Source organism: Mangifera indica, chromosome 7 (assembly GCF_011075055.1).
Source record: "Mangifera indica cultivar Alphonso chromosome 7, CATAS_Mindica_2.1, whole genome shotgun sequence".
Taxonomy (NCBI): Eukaryota; Viridiplantae; Streptophyta; class Magnoliopsida; order Sapindales; family Anacardiaceae; genus Mangifera; species Mangifera indica.
Genome location: NC_058143.1, coordinates 13,094,542 through 13,109,378, shown reverse-complemented (window position 1 = coordinate 13,109,378; position 14,837 = coordinate 13,094,542). Strand labels below are relative to the sequence as shown.

The 14,837-nt window shown below is 34.1% G+C and overlaps 2 protein-coding genes, 1 long non-coding RNA gene and 1 pseudogene across 4 annotated transcripts; all 4 read left to right on the top strand.

Moving 5' to 3' along the window:
- The first annotated feature begins 4,098 nt into the window (after positions 1-4,098).
- On the top strand, positions 4,099-5,505 carry LOC123220443 (annotated as a pseudogene).
- An 843-nt stretch (positions 5,506-6,348) lies between these two features.
- On the top strand, positions 6,349-8,485 carry LOC123219998. The gene is made up of 3 exons (XM_044641983.1): positions 6,349-6,618; positions 7,355-7,503; positions 8,132-8,485. Exons 1-3 carry the CDS (start codon positions 6,519-6,521, stop codon positions 8,210-8,212), a joined length of 330 nt encoding a protein of 109 aa, XP_044497918.1. The 5' UTR covers positions 6,349-6,518; the 3' UTR covers positions 8,213-8,485.
- Positions 8,486-10,140: 1,655 nt separating this feature from the next.
- LOC123219997 lies at positions 10,141-10,656 on the top strand. The gene is made up of 2 exons (XR_006502963.1): positions 10,141-10,287; positions 10,371-10,656. It is a non-coding gene; the product is annotated as an uncharacterized LOC123219997 (long non-coding RNA).
- Positions 10,657-11,956: 1,300 nt separating this feature from the next.
- On the top strand, positions 11,957-14,305 carry LOC123219996. Of its 2 annotated transcripts, none has more exons than XM_044641981.1 (3): positions 11,957-12,161; positions 12,958-13,106; positions 14,167-14,305. In XM_044641981.1, exons 1-3 carry the CDS (start codon positions 12,062-12,064, stop codon positions 14,203-14,205), a joined length of 288 nt encoding a protein of 95 aa, XP_044497916.1. In that variant the 5' UTR covers positions 11,957-12,061; the 3' UTR covers positions 14,206-14,305. The 2 variants fall into 2 exon arrangements, with proteins under 2 accessions (XP_044497916.1, XP_044497915.1); XM_044641980.1 differs by lacking the exon at positions 14,167-14,305 and adding an exon at positions 13,739-14,086 and having other exon boundaries at positions 11,961-12,161.
- Positions 14,306-14,837: the final 532 nt, after the last annotated feature.

The following is a 14,837-nucleotide window of genomic DNA, read 5'->3' as shown; positions in this document are numbered from 1 at the left end:
CGTTTTAAGATTCCCGTTTCAATGGCATGTTCCTTTTCCTTTCTTTTATTTTAACCTCCCTTGATTTGATAATACCATTCCAATTATAAGAGTAAATTATAATTTTCCAACAAGACATGACAGGGATCAGGTCGCCTTACCTAGACCCCCATTTTAGCCGATCTTTTTGGCAAGACGCTTGAGCTGACCTAATAAAATATAATAATTAAAAATTAAAATATACATATAAAAAATATATACTTTTGCATATTGGGTTGCAAAAACATGTCAATTGTCCACGAAGACATAACCCAAAGAGTCTTGGGCCGTGCCACAAATTTTACCATGCTAGACACAGATCGACCTCTAGGCATGGTGGGTTGTGTCTGAGTCGATCTGACGTGGTCTACTCTCGTCTCTAAACAAGTTAATGGGTCAGGTTAGGTCGTGTTGTATCGAGCTCAGCTTGCCATGCCAAGCCTCGCCACAATGCAAGTCGAGCCAGACAACCATATATTGAAGGCTCATGATATGACTTGCATTTTAAGGGTCATGTCGTGTCAAGCTTGTAGGCTTTTAGTGGGTTAACTCACTAACGTAATATTAAAACAACTTTTGCACCAGTAAGATGTCAGAAATTTTTATAAAAATTATTTTTTAATTTTTGGAACCGTTCACTATAGTAATGTGTCAAGTCGGGGTAACCTATGGCACGATCTAGACAATCTGCTACAGTAGTGGAATGTGCTCCTATAGATTGGGCTAAAAATGGGGGCTTCAGATTAGGCAACCACATATCAGGTCTTGATGGAATTGTAGTGAGATAGAAATTAGAAAATTATGTTTTTTTCTTTAGGGGGTGGGGGTTTGGGTTGTTTTATTTATTTTTTTATTTGGCTCGTTACAGTAGCAAACTATATCAGGTTGGATTTTCAAACCTAGGTATGACCTAGACAATTTATAAGTCTAACACAATCTACTACAATAGTGAATTATACCTTCTGTGGGTCTAGCCAAAAGAAAAAGACCCAAGTGAGATACCTTGTCCACTCATGTTTGTTTATAATAGGCCAAAGGGTTCATTCCCGCTAAAGTTTTGATGCGTTCTCAAAATCACACCCACAAGATTTAAAAAACTCAAGATCTCTTTAATGCACCAATTGCTGTTAGAATTGTCTGTTAGTAGCATAAATAAAACCATCATTTTACTAATAATATTAAAAAATATAAAATTCATTTCCCCCCATAAATTTTAAAAACTAACAACTTCACCCATACTTAAAGTTTTCTAACTTCGAAAAGTCACATTTTCCCCTTAAACCTAAAGTTTTTTTAGCACTTTTTCGGCGTCGATGACCTCCCTTCTCCACCCTAAACTATTGGTTGGTGCATGGGAAGAGATCTGGAGACACTAGCGATTGGAATCTCTTCTTCGATGAAGAGATCTCTAGAAAGATGTCTTTGACAAGATCTCTTATTGTCGATGTCTCTAAATCTCTTTTCATACATCAGCGGAGATTGTCGACATCGAAGATAGTGGCCAGAAGAGTAAAGAAAAAACCCAAGGTTTGGGGGGAAAGATGCGACATTTTAAAGTTAAAAAACTTTAAACAAAAATAAAGTTGTTAGTTTTTAAAACTTACAGAGGAAATTATAATGAATTTTATGTTTTTTTAATATTATTAGTAAAATAACGATTTTACTCTTATCTTTAATAAAAAATTCTAATAGCGATGGACCCATAAGTGAAATTTTGAGTTTTTTAAATTATATAAATATAATTTTAAAAGTACATCAAAACTTTTGAACAGAAAATAGTATGTTGGCGGTATACAATATCCTTTCTATAAAATTTGACTATCTGCAAGTCCAACACTACCAGTAGTATTCCAACTACTAAGGTGTAATCTTTCCACCAATCTCACCTCACGGTCTTCATTTAGATTTTGGTGATATGCAAGCACAATTTAAAAATTAAATTTTGAGTGGGTATTTATAATTTAGAAATTCAATAAAGGAAAATTATGATTGGCCGTAATATTGAATGGGAAATAATAATTTACTGTAACATAAAAAATAAAATAACTTTACCAATTTAATTGTCACACCATTCAATGTATAGATAACATTATTATTTATTATAATAATAGTTGTTCATACTTTATAATATCTATCTTAATTTCCAAATTAAGTGTTTTTCTAAAGGTCAAAGGATAATTTTCCACCTAAGTTTTAGTTGGATTTCAAAAATATACCAGTGATAGTTTAAAAATCTAAATAAACATATATAGACTAACTTCTGTTAAAATTTTTTGTTAGATAGAAGGATAAAATCGTTATTTTACTATTAAACCATAAAAATTTATACATTTCTCCTCCTTAATTTAGAAAACTAATATTTTTTTCATGATTAAACTTTAAAAAACTATAATTTTCCCTTTTAGGGTTTCGATATTTCAAGTGATCAATCTGAATCTGGTGGCTTAAAGGTTTGATTGCCACAGAGAAGAAGCGTTGATGAAGAATTCGATAGAGAAAAAGTTTCCTCCGTTGACAAATTTCGATGACAAAGTGTCATCCAAAAGTGTCGATGCATTGTCATCCATCTAGAAGCTTCAACGCTTTTGGACGATGATGTTTTGTCATCTAGAAGTGTCAATGAAGGATGCTTCTTGTCCATTGAATCTTTTGTCGACGCTTCTTCTCCACAGCGGTCAGATCCATTGAGCCACCAGATTTTGGTGGATCACCTACAAAATAGAAACCCTAAGGGGAAAAATTATAGCTTTTTAAACTTTAATCATGTGAAAGAAATATTAGTTTTCTAAATTAAAAAGAGAAATAATATAAATTTTTAAGATTTTATGGTTTAATAATAAAATGATAATTTTACCTTTACCTTTAATAAAAAATTCAAACAAAAGTTAGTCTATAAGTTGATATTTGAGTTTTCAAATTTCCACAAATGTGTTTTTGAAATTCAATTAAAAATTAGGTGGGAAATAGTCCTTTGACCTTTTCCAAATTAGAAAATGATAATCCCCTTTATTTTCTAATCTTTTGTTGAAATTGAATGCCAAGTTCATGAACATGAATGTATTCCAGCTAATTACAACCAATAAATGCCAAAAAATAAAAAATAAACAAAAAATAGAAAATTCAAAATTTCCCTCTCAATCAAAATTCAAAATGAAACCGCTATTTGTCTAATATACTAAATCAAGGGCAGTGGCATTGAGAGTCTTAGAGTGAGACCCCATCAAAACTCTCATGCCACATTATTATCATGCACATGCACTTATCCTATAAATATCTTCTCTCCTATATATACCCTCACCACTTGCCAGAGTAAAACACAGACACTTCACTTGGATTCAAATTAAGAGAAAGTTTGCTGCAGGAATGGCGTGGACGGCGATACGGTGGGGACGGATGTTCACAGTGTCGGAGTTGACCGTGGACGACGTCGTATGGAGTTTGGTAACGGTAGTGGAGTCTGTGGCTCTTGTCTCCATGCTCTGTTTCTTCTTTCTATTCTGTGGCTGTACTGTCTAATTGAGGCTTATGTGAACTCCTTGTCCAACAAGTGATATCATCTCTCTAGCTGAGGTCGTCGGAATCTGACGTCAGTGGCGGCATTGGTGGCGGAGATATCTATGTTAGTGGCACTGTAGCAGGTGGAGATTATTTGAATTTTGTTTGGGAAAATTAATGTATTTGTTTAAGCAGCCTCTAGTGATGCTAATCTTCTATTATTGTTATTATTATTATTCCATGTACCCTCAAAAAAAGGGAACTTCTGTCCTAGTAAAAGAGAAATTACTAGATGGGTAAATTGAAAATATAGTGCCATGAATTATTGGTCATGTTTAATTATTTGATCGTAATGACTCATGTTTGGATATTTGAAGACCGTCTCAGCCCTGGGTTGTCTTTTCAAATTGATAAACAAACAAGACATTTACCAACATCTTGGCTTAGATTATGGCTACAAATTCTTCATATTAATGTGTATGTACTTAATTAGGCAAGTTATTCCATCTAGAAATATAATTATGCATAATAATGTATGGCTGGAAAACCCACTTTATCTAGATCAAATCATTGAGCTTTATCAATTAATTCCACTCTAACAACTTCAACCCCAACTCTAAACCATCCACTAACATGCAATCTCTCAGGCTCGCATTTCAGCTTCTCGTTGAATACCAACAATCATCACTTTCAAACAACACTTTGATGTTTCATGCAGAGGGGGCACTCTTGAAGGCATTTGAAGGTGGAGGGATAATAAGAGCTTTCCTACTCTTTCTTGTATACCCTCTTGTTTATTTGGCTGGTGAAGATATGGGTTTAAAGATTGTCGTGATTGTGTGTTTTGTGGGGATCAAAGAGAAAAGTTTTCGATTAGGAACAACTGTCTCGCCCAAGTTCTTCCTGGAGGATGTTGGCTATGAAGGGTTTGATGTGGTGATGAGACATGGGGTAAAGATTGGTGTCAGTGATATGCCTAGAGTTATGGTAAAATAACGATCTATGTTTCAATGGCAGTAATGAAACCTCTCATTGCTGTCACATACAGTCTGAGTAGGAGTTCGGAGAGGCTTTCGCCAATCGAAACTGTGAGATTAACGAGGGACAGAGAGAAAGATTCGAAGATATTCGAAAAGCTATTAAGCCAAGGCGATGATCTTGTGATTTGCCCAGAAGGAACCACTTGCAGAGAGCCTTATCTACTGAGGTTTAGTCCTTTATTTGCTGAGATGAGTGATGATATAATTCCAGTTGCTATTGACATTCAAGTTTGGATGTTCTATGGCACTACTGCTAGTGGGTTAAAATGCTTAGATCCTGTTTTCCTTCTCTTGAATCCAATAACAAACTGTTCTCCAAAGCTACTGGAGAAGTTACCGAAATCATTCACATGTGGTGTTGGTGGAAAATCAAAGTTTGAAGTAGTTGATGTTTTGCAGGAACAGATTAGTAAAGCCTTGAAGTTCGAGTGCACCAATTTGTCAAGAAAAGACAAGTACATGTTGTTGGCAGGTGACGAGGGGATAATCTAGAATTTCAATCTGTATAATGCAAATTCAGAGGAAATTTTCCTTCCCCACATATTCTGGCCACTGGAACTGTCTCCGGTGGCCTTTCTTAGTCCAATCTCCCTCTCCCTCTCTCTTCCAATGTTCTCTCCCTCTCAGCGTAGATCGGACGCTCTCTCTCTCGGAAGATCGGCCATCTTTGTAACAACTAAACTGAAGCAAACGCGACAAAGTGGTTGCTTCTTAAGTTCGTCTTCGTGACGGATCCGTCTGAAAGCCACGAAGATCTTTATAAGTAATATGAGTTCCGTCACGACTGCTTCTTAAGATTGCTTGTCTCTTCGTGACGGATCTTGTCTTCATCGTGTTCACTTTGTCAAGATCCGTTTGAAGAAGTGGTCGCTTCTTAAATTCGTGATGGATCTTGTCTTCTGAGGGAGACAGAGAGCGTCTGCCCCGTACTATGAGAGAGAGAGAGTGGGCTAAAGAAGTGGCCAGAAAATGTGGGAAAAAAAAGAAAAAACTTTAAGAATTTACGTTAAGATAAAATTATGTGTTTTAAAATTAAACTAAAAAAATAAGCTAAAATTTTAGTTTTATAATATTATTAATTAAATAATAATTTTATTTTTAAATTTAATAGATTTCATTAAATTTAATAGTTAATAAATAAGTATTTACATAATGAATTAAACTTTGGGTTTGACCTATAATTTGTTGATATAGCTAAGCTATCCAAATCACATGTTATGGAGAATTTTAGGGGTGGAGACAATCAAGTTGAATTTAAACCTCTCTTGACTCGAATTTGATTCAAATAAAAAATAATTTAGTTTAAGTTTGATTTGAATTTGATTAGTCAAAAATAAAGATAATTCGAGTTTGATTTGAGTTTTTAATTCTAATTTATGATTTGAATTTATAACTTATTAATAAAATAATATTATTTTATTTAATAATGAACAAAACAACGTCGTTTTGATATTGATTAACATAATTCGAATCGAATCATAAATCAAGTTTAAGTTGAATGAAACCTTCTTCGACTTTTGAAGTGATCTCTCTCTAATTTGAGTACAGTTAGATATTAAAAACAAGTCGACACTCTCCATTTGAACTTGGGTCAAATACAAATTCGAATCGAATGAAACAAAGTCAAGCCAGCTTTTGGGGTTTAATCAGCTTGGTTTAAAACTAGTTGAAATTATAATTCAGGCCAGAGCCACCAAATGATGCAATAAATCAAATCCTATTACGAGGAATTTTTTCTATGAAGAATTGCGTATAAAAGGCGGTGGGAAATGGCCGTCTCATTGCCCGGAAAATCTGACTTTACCAACTTTATGAAAAAATTACGTTTGTATTGGTTTCTTTGAGTGGGCATTATTGTATTTTCCTATAACCCAAAAACTAAAATTAAAACCTCAAGATCATAGATTTTCACTGTTACCCAAAACCCTAACCCTAATTCTGAGTAATTCCAAGTGGGATTCCAGAATGGCGTGGAGGCAAATAATCAACACCAAGATGACGACACCCATTTCAAGTCCAACATTGTTCTCTAGATTCTTCTCTAAGTCATCATCCCCTTACCTCGGTAACCTGTTTTTCTTTGCTTCTATTTTTACTTAGAAACTACATAAAATGCCGTAGATTGAGATTTCTTTTGTCGTCGGGGAGATTTCTAACTTTAGCTTAGAAGCTGTGTGAGGGTGCGTCAATTTGTTTTTTTTTTTTCTTGGCCATTGCTGAGAAATTGGCTAAAGAAAATTTGTCCTTTTGATTTTGCTTTTCACCATTTTTTTTCATTATTGTGTATTTTAGTCGATAGAATAAAATTTTCTTAATAAACAGAATATAATAGAAATTCAACTCAATTAAGCTATATAGCGGTTTTACTCTTAATTCATCAAGTTTGATTTGAATTCCTGTTACTTGCAAGAGGAATTTCGGTTTTATAATCTTTTATTTTTAGGTTTCTGTGGAAATTGGTGATGACCAGAGTTAAGATGAATGGCTCTGTCAGGTTAATGAGTGGTGATTTGTGCTTGCCGGTATAATTATGTAGTTTTCTCCGCTTTTTATTGTGAGAAAACAAAGTATTAACTCCCATGTGGCCGCTGGAAAACTCAACATAAGAATGAGTAATGAAGCTGAATTGTGTGTTGAATGTTGCTTGGTTTCACACACTTGCTTGTGAAATTTGTATAATTTAAGTTGTTGAAATATACTTAACCAAGTGGAGGTATTGTTCTCGCATCTTACCATAGGCTAATAATCAGTCAGAAATCTGGAAAATGGATTTTGAGAGCATGCTTGTTTTTGTTGCACAGTCAAGGTTGGAATACCAGAGTTTCTGAATGGAATAGGGAAGGGGGTGGAATCCCATGTGGCCAAGCTTGAATCTGAGATTGGCGACTTTCATAAACTGCTTGTGATACGGACTCTTAAGCTCAAGAAACTTGGCATTCCCTGCAAGCATGTAAGTTTTCCCAACTTTTCAGAAACTTTATTTCCGGTCAAACAACTTGAAAAAATTGTCAATAGAACTATATGCACTTATAATGAGTATTAATTTGTATTCCCACAATGATTTGTCATTACATAATTAGGTGATTTTGAATTAAAAAAAAGTAACACCAGTCACTTGGTAATACATTAGCGTGAGTACTCAAATTGACACTCCAAAAATTACAGTGATATGAGAAATACATTGGGGATGATGTTGTTATATTTTCTGCAGAGGGACTGAAATCTTGTTTAGAATTGCCATCTACTTTACTGGTTGATGAACTGCTTTCTCCTGTTTATGATCTGGTAAAAAATGTTGATTAGATTGGGTGGGGACAAAGTTAGGTTGAAGTGCTTAGATTGTTGGCTTGAAGTTGTGTGGTGCATTTCTTACCCTGAAATAAAACCGTTACATAACATTTGACAAAAAAGTGGCACTATTTTTGAGAATTCCTATTTCCAGTTGGGTTTGTATTCCTTGCTTAATGAAAGAATTTATAAGATTTACCCTTGAGTACAATATTCAACCTCAGTGTGATTCTTTGCTTCTGAAATTTCTTCTTAAGCAAGTTATAACTTCTTATTTTTTGGTTTGGCAGAGAAAGCTGATATTGAACCACACCCACAAATATAGGCTGGGACTTTGGAGACCAAGAGCTGAACCTGCTAAAGCCAAATAATTTTAGAAGTGGCTAAACGAAAAACATTCCCCTGTCAAAATGTACTTCTGGGCAATTCGATATGGAGATGTGGAAATCTTGAGTTTTGCTTTATTATTTATTAATATTTGAAATCTTGTGTCACCTATTAGAATTTAATGGACAAAGGGTAATGGCACTAGAATTTTCTTGTCATCAGAAGCAAAATGAGTTGTTTAGTAGTTCCCCAGAACTTGTGGAATAATATTCTGAATTTTTCCAGTATATATTAGTGACATGTGAACATTTCGATTTTATGATTCCATACTAGAATATTGCAAGATGATTTTTAATTTTCCAGACAGTTTGAAAACGGACACCACCTCTTTTTCTGGCTGTTACTATTGCAAAGTTTTCAAATTTTGATGGATTTTAGATAAGCTTGAGTTCCATATAACTTTGCAGGCGATGATGAAATCATCTATTAACATCATATGTGGGAACTGTGAACCCAAAATACCTTCAAATCATATAATTTGCATAAGCATTGAACTGTCAAAAGAAGGAAAGCATGAGCGAAAGAATGTGCTGACAGAGACACTACTCACTACTCTAATGTTACTAGAATACCAAACTGACTGGAATAATAGGTTGATGGTACACGTAATTTACTGAATCCTCTATATTTTTCTTGCTTACTTCCTAGAATTCACCCTTCTATGACGCCTCCAGTTGCATTAGTGGATTATCTTGATAAGAATCAAAGTTAAGACGGCAGAAATGGTCCAATTTTTTTAACATTACATGTAGACTTGTCTAGGGGTTGAGCTGGCCTGTAACATGGCCTGATTTGCTGAAAGAGGCACGACCTGCAAGGGCACAATCTACAATTTTGCATGTTGTGTTAGACTTGTGGGTTGTATAGGGGGCCCTAGGCTCAGTTTGGCCTTAAAAAATAGAAAATTAAAAAAATAAATATATAATATAATAAATTGGTTCGCTAAAGGTTTATGGGAGGCACAATTTAGAGGTTTTTGGGTCATACCCCAAATCTTCTCATGTTATAGATCGGCACGACATAACTCATGGGCACATGAACTGCACGAAATTCGGCCAGGCACGAGAAACAACCTTGCCCTAGCACATTAACCCCCTCTCAACCACGCCCTCCAACATATTAATATTCTCACTAGAACCTAAAACTTTCTTATTGCTACTCAATCCACTGTTAGTTTTTACATCTGCATTTGGATTGGACACCTCATGGGCTCTTTCTTTAGAGGCCGAATGACTTATTCCCACCCATGGTTAAGTTCATTGTTAAACTCCTACCTACTAAAGTTCGAAAGTCTAAATATCCACCTCTTTGCTCTTAGGAGGTATTTGGTTTGAGTAATGTTTATCTTATTTTTATTTAACTATTAATATTATAAAAAATAAAATTTTATCTTATTTTTCTACCTTAGTTTTAAAAATTTATAATTTTCTCTAGTTTAAGTTTTGAAAAGTTATATTTTTTGTCTAAAGTTTATTTTTCATCCCCACATTTTTTGGCCATTGGAATGTCTCTAACCACCTTTTTCAATCTAGTCTCTTTACCTCCCGACACTAACCCAACCAATCTCTTCAACAAAATGACCCAGTTCAGCATGAACCGAAGCATGCCCGTCTTTGTCTCTCTGGCTTTTTCAGACAAATCTTGACGGTTTTTCAACTGACCACTTCTTCAGCTTCAATTTTGTCGACAAAAGATCTCGATTAGGATGACCATCTTTGTCATGTTCACTTCGTGGTTGGTCATCTTCATGGCTGAAGAACACCATCTTTGTGACTAGTCATCTTCATCTTATTTACATCAGAAGGGAGAGAAACTGGGCTGTGAAGGTGATCAGAAAACGTGGGAAAGAAAAATAAACCTTAGTGGAAAAATGTAATTTTTCAAAACTTAGGTTAGGGGTAAATTATGAGTTTTTAAAATTAAGATGAGGAAAAGTTTTTGTGGGTATTTTGTTGGTTTAATGGAGTAAAAGAAAAGCAGTTTCAATTTTCATGATGATATTTTTGGTTTTGGCTGCTCCAACAAGTCTCTTCATCACTATCTCTCTTCTCATTGCAAGGTAATTCATCTATTCTCAATTCTTCTTATTCAAGTTATTCTAGTATGTTATTTCTAAACGTGAATGAAATGGTTTTGTTTTAGGTGGTTTACTTGGTGAGTGAAGCAGAGAAGGCAAAATGGCAAATTCTTCCTAGAGACTAGTACCCAAAAGGTTTGATCTTTCATGATGGAAGATTGGCTTTTACACCAACTTCAAAATCCACCTTATCTATGTTCATATGGATTCCATTTGGGTTCTCTTTTTGCATCATTAAGGTTCTAATTGTCTTGCTATTGCCTTACAAATTGTCCATCCCAATTTCAGAGTTCACTGAGATGAGAGGTACCTTATCAAGACCAGAATTTATATAATTAGATCTATTTTCAATTCGTATCTATTTTTATCCACACATGCATCGATCCACTGTGATCTGCCCATTTGCCCTATAATAATTATATGGCTTTCAGAAACTTCTTTTCTGCTTACAACACTATACTAGGTGTAAGGCGAAATGAGCTGACAATAGGAAAGATTCCATGTAGTTTGCTGAAATAGCCTAGTCACATGAGATGGCGGCTGCTGAAATCAGATTTCAGGCCAGATCCACCAAATTATGCAATAGATCAAAGGCCAAAAGACTTATTGTCACTCAAGGTCTACACCATTGCCAAACTTTCACCAGTTAAATTACTTATTCATATTATTTGTTAAAGTTAATAAAATTCATTAATTTTAAGGATTTAATTGTTATTTAACATATAAATTTAAAAAATTCAAATTTTATCTCTTTTTCTCGTTTAAATTTTGAAAGTTTATCCTAAATTAAGTTTTAAAAAGTTAACTTTTCTCGTTTAGAGTTTTTTTTTTCCCTTCCTTCTTCTACAACCATTTTCATCTTCAACAAATTTTGTTTTCCCACCCATCTTCTTTTTCTACTATAGACAATGAAGGTCGAAGAGTCGCTACATTCATGTGAATTGAAGAGAGCGATTTATCTTAGTGGGAATCGAATTGAAGATGTTTCGATTTGATTTGTCTTCGCTCTCTCTTGTTTGATGAATCATTGACAAAAGATGCACTCTCTCTCGCTCAATGAATCTTTGGCCAAAGATACTTTGATTCGATAATTTGTCTTTGACTGATTCAAACAAGAGAGAGTGATTTGTCGAATGCAACTAATCTTTGTGTGAATCGAACTGAAGATGGGTTGTAAGAGTGAAGATGAATCGCTCTCTTCAATTTGCACTAATGCGGTAGTTCTTCAACCTTTGTTGCTCGTAGCAGAAAAAGAAGATAGGTAAGAAAATGAAATTGGTCTTAGAAGGAGATGGTTGTTGAAGAAGGAAGGAAAAAAAACCCTTGAGAAAAGTTAAGTTTTCAAAACTTAAGGTGAAGAAAAATTGGTAATTTTTTAAATTTAAGTAGAAAAATGAGATAAAATTTTATTTTTTTAATATTACATGTTAAATGATAATTATATCTTTAAAACTAATAAATTTTATTAATTTTAATAGTTAATGAGTAAATATTTAAATTTTCAAAATTTAATATACGAGACTTTGACCATAAACAAAAAAAAGTCTTTTGGCCTAAATCAAATTATGTTTTTATTGATTTGTTTGAGTCGACATTAAGATCAAGGGCATTATCGTATTTTCATACCACCCATGAACTAAAACTAAAACCTCACCAAGATCGTTGAATTTTACAGTCACCCAAAACCCAAATTCTGAGTAATTCGAACGGAGATTCCGGTATTCTGACTCTGAGTAATTGGAACGGAGATTCCAGAATGGCGTGGAGGCAAATAATCAACACCAAGATGACGATACCCATTTCAAGTCCAACGTTGTTCTCTAGATTTTTCTCAAAGTCATCAGCCCCTTACCTCGGTAACCACTCTTTTTTTTCTTTTAATTTTACTTTGAAACTACATAAATTGCCGTAGATTGAGATTTGTTTTGTCACCGGGATATTCGGAAGGAAGAGGGCGTAAATTTGTGGTTATAAGTTTCAAACTTTAGCTTAGAAGCTGTATGAAAGTGCATCAATTTGTTTTATTTCCTTAGCCATTGCTAAGAGATTGGCTAAAGAAAATATGCTGTTTGATTGTGCTTTTCATCTTTTTTTCATTATTCTTAATTTTCGTTTAAAGAATAAAATTTTTTCTTAATAAACAGAAAAAAAATGGAAATTTAACTCAATTAAGCTCAACAGCGGTTTTACTCTTAATTCATGCAAGTTTGATTTGAATTCCTGTTACTTGCAAGAGGAATTTCGGTTTTAAAATCTCTTATGTTTAGGTTTCTGTAGAAATTGGTGATGGCCATAGTTAAAGATGAATAACTCTGTCAGGTTAATGAGTGGTGATTTATGCTTGCCGGTATAATTATGTAGTTTTCTCATCTTTTTATTGTGAGCAAACAAAGTATTAATGCCCAAATGGCTGCTGAAAAACTGAACATAAGAATGAGTAATGAAGCTGAATTGTGTGGTTTCACGCGCATGTGAAATTTGTATAATTTAAGTAGTTGAAATACACTTAACCAAGTGGAGGTATTGTTGGCTCATCTTACCATAGGCTAATAATCAGTCAGAAATCTGAAAAAGGGATTTTGAGAGCATATGTGATATTAAAGCTGAATCTGAAATATCAGTGATGTCCTAAAATTGTTTTTGTTGTAACAGTCAAGGTTGGAATACCAGAATTTCTGGATGGAATAGGGAAGGGGGTGGAATCCCATGTGGTCAAGCTTGAATCTGAGATTGGTGACTTTCATAAACTGCTTGTGATACGCACTCTTAAGCTCAAGAAACTTGGCATTCCCTGCAAGCATGTAAGTTTTCCCAACTTTGCAGAAACTTTATTTCTAGTATAACAACTTGAAAACAATTATCAATAAAACTATGTACACTTATAATAAGTACTAATTTTAGCATTAATGATGATATGTCATTGTGTGATTAGATGATTTTGAATTAAAAAAAAAGGAACACCCAATCACTTAGCAACACATCATCATGGGTATCCAAATTGCACTCATTATAAGTGCGCATAACGTTATTTCAAAAAGTTATTATGACCTGAGAAATACCTTGGGAATGATATATTTTCTGCAGAGGAATTGACATCTTGTTTAGAATTGCCAAGAATTGCTTTCTTCTGTGTTTGTTCTGGTAAAAAATGTTGATTAGATTGTTTGAGGACAAAGTTTGGTTGAAATGCTTAAATTGTTAGCTTGAAGTTGTGTGGTGCATTTCTTACCATGAAATAAAACCGTGACATAATGTTTCACAAAAAAGTTACACTATTTTGAAAATACAAATTTCCTATTGGGTTAGCATTTCTTGGTTAATGAAAGAATTTATAAGATTTACCCTTGAGTACAATATTCAACCTCTATGTGATTCTTTGCTTCTGAAATTTCTTCTTAAGCAAGTTGCAACTTCTTATCTTTGGTTTTGGCAGAGAAAGCTGATATTGAAATACACCCACAAATATAGGCTGGGACTTTGGAGACCAAGAGCTGAACCTGCCAAAGCCAAATAATTTTAGAAGTGGCTAAACGAAAACATTCCCTTGTCACAAATGTATTGCCGGGCAATTTGATATGGAGTTGCAGAAATCTAAAGTTTTGCTTATTAATATTTGTAATCTTGTGTCATCTATTAGAATTTGATGTACTAAGGTTAATGGCACTAGAATTTTTATGTCATGTAAAGCTAAATGAGTTGTTTAGTAGTTCCCTAGAACTTGTAGAATAATATTCTGAATTTTTCCAGTAAATATCAGTGGCATGTGAACATTTCTGTTTCATCATTCCATACTAGAACATGGCAAGATGATTTTTATTTTCCAGACAGTTTAAGAACTAACACCTTTGCTTTTTATGGCAGTTACTATTTTCCAGACAGTATAAGCTGAGTTCCATATAATTTTGCAGACAAGATATCTTGACCAACTCTGTGTATAGAACTCTACATAAGCTTATTTTGAATTTAGATAATCAAAACTGTAATATATATATATATATATATATATATAGGTAATAAAATCTGTAATATATCGCCTAGAAGTGTTAGAACTGGATTCTACTGTAATGATATTAGAATACTAAACTGTCTTACTAGAATATGATAATGTTGAATTTCTATAATTTTCTTGCTTAATTCTTAGAATTCACTCTCCTATGATGCCTCTGGTTGCATTAGCGGATTATTTTGATCATAATCAAAGTTAGACTGCAAATTTGGTCCTATTTTTTAATGTTAGATGTAAACAGGGTGTTGGGTCAGTCCACAATATGATCTGACTTGCTAAAAAAGACATGACTCACAGCGGCATAGTTTGCAATTTTGTGAGCCGTGCCAAACTGTGAATTGTGCAAGCCGAGTAGGGTTTTTATGGTCTGTCCTAATATTCTCTCCTTCTCTCTCTCTCTCTCTATCTTGTCATGTTATGGGCCTGCATAGCACAACCCATGGGCACACAAGCTGACTTGAATTCTGCCAGGCGCGGGAAACGATCTCGCCCTAGCACATTAACTCTCTCCCAACCTCGCCGTCCA

Coding starts and splice junctions, on each gene's coding strand:
- LOC123219998 (XM_044641983.1), top strand. CDS start 6,519: ATGGCGTGGAGGCAAATAATCAACACCAAGATGACGACACCCATTTCA. Junction 6,619..7,354: donor GTCATCATCCCCTTACCTCG/GTAACCTGTTTT, acceptor TTTGTTGCACAG/TCAAGGTTGGAATACCAGAG. Junction 7,504..8,131: donor TTGGCATTCCCTGCAAGCAT/GTAAGTTTTCCC, acceptor TTGGTTTGGCAG/AGAAAGCTGATATTGAACCA.
- LOC123219996 (XM_044641980.1), top strand. CDS start 12,062: ATGGCGTGGAGGCAAATAATCAACACCAAGATGACGATACCCATTTCA. Junction 12,162..12,957: donor GTCATCAGCCCCTTACCTCG/GTAACCACTCTT, acceptor TTGTTGTAACAG/TCAAGGTTGGAATACCAGAA. Junction 13,107..13,738: donor TTGGCATTCCCTGCAAGCAT/GTAAGTTTTCCC, acceptor TGGTTTTGGCAG/AGAAAGCTGATATTGAAATA.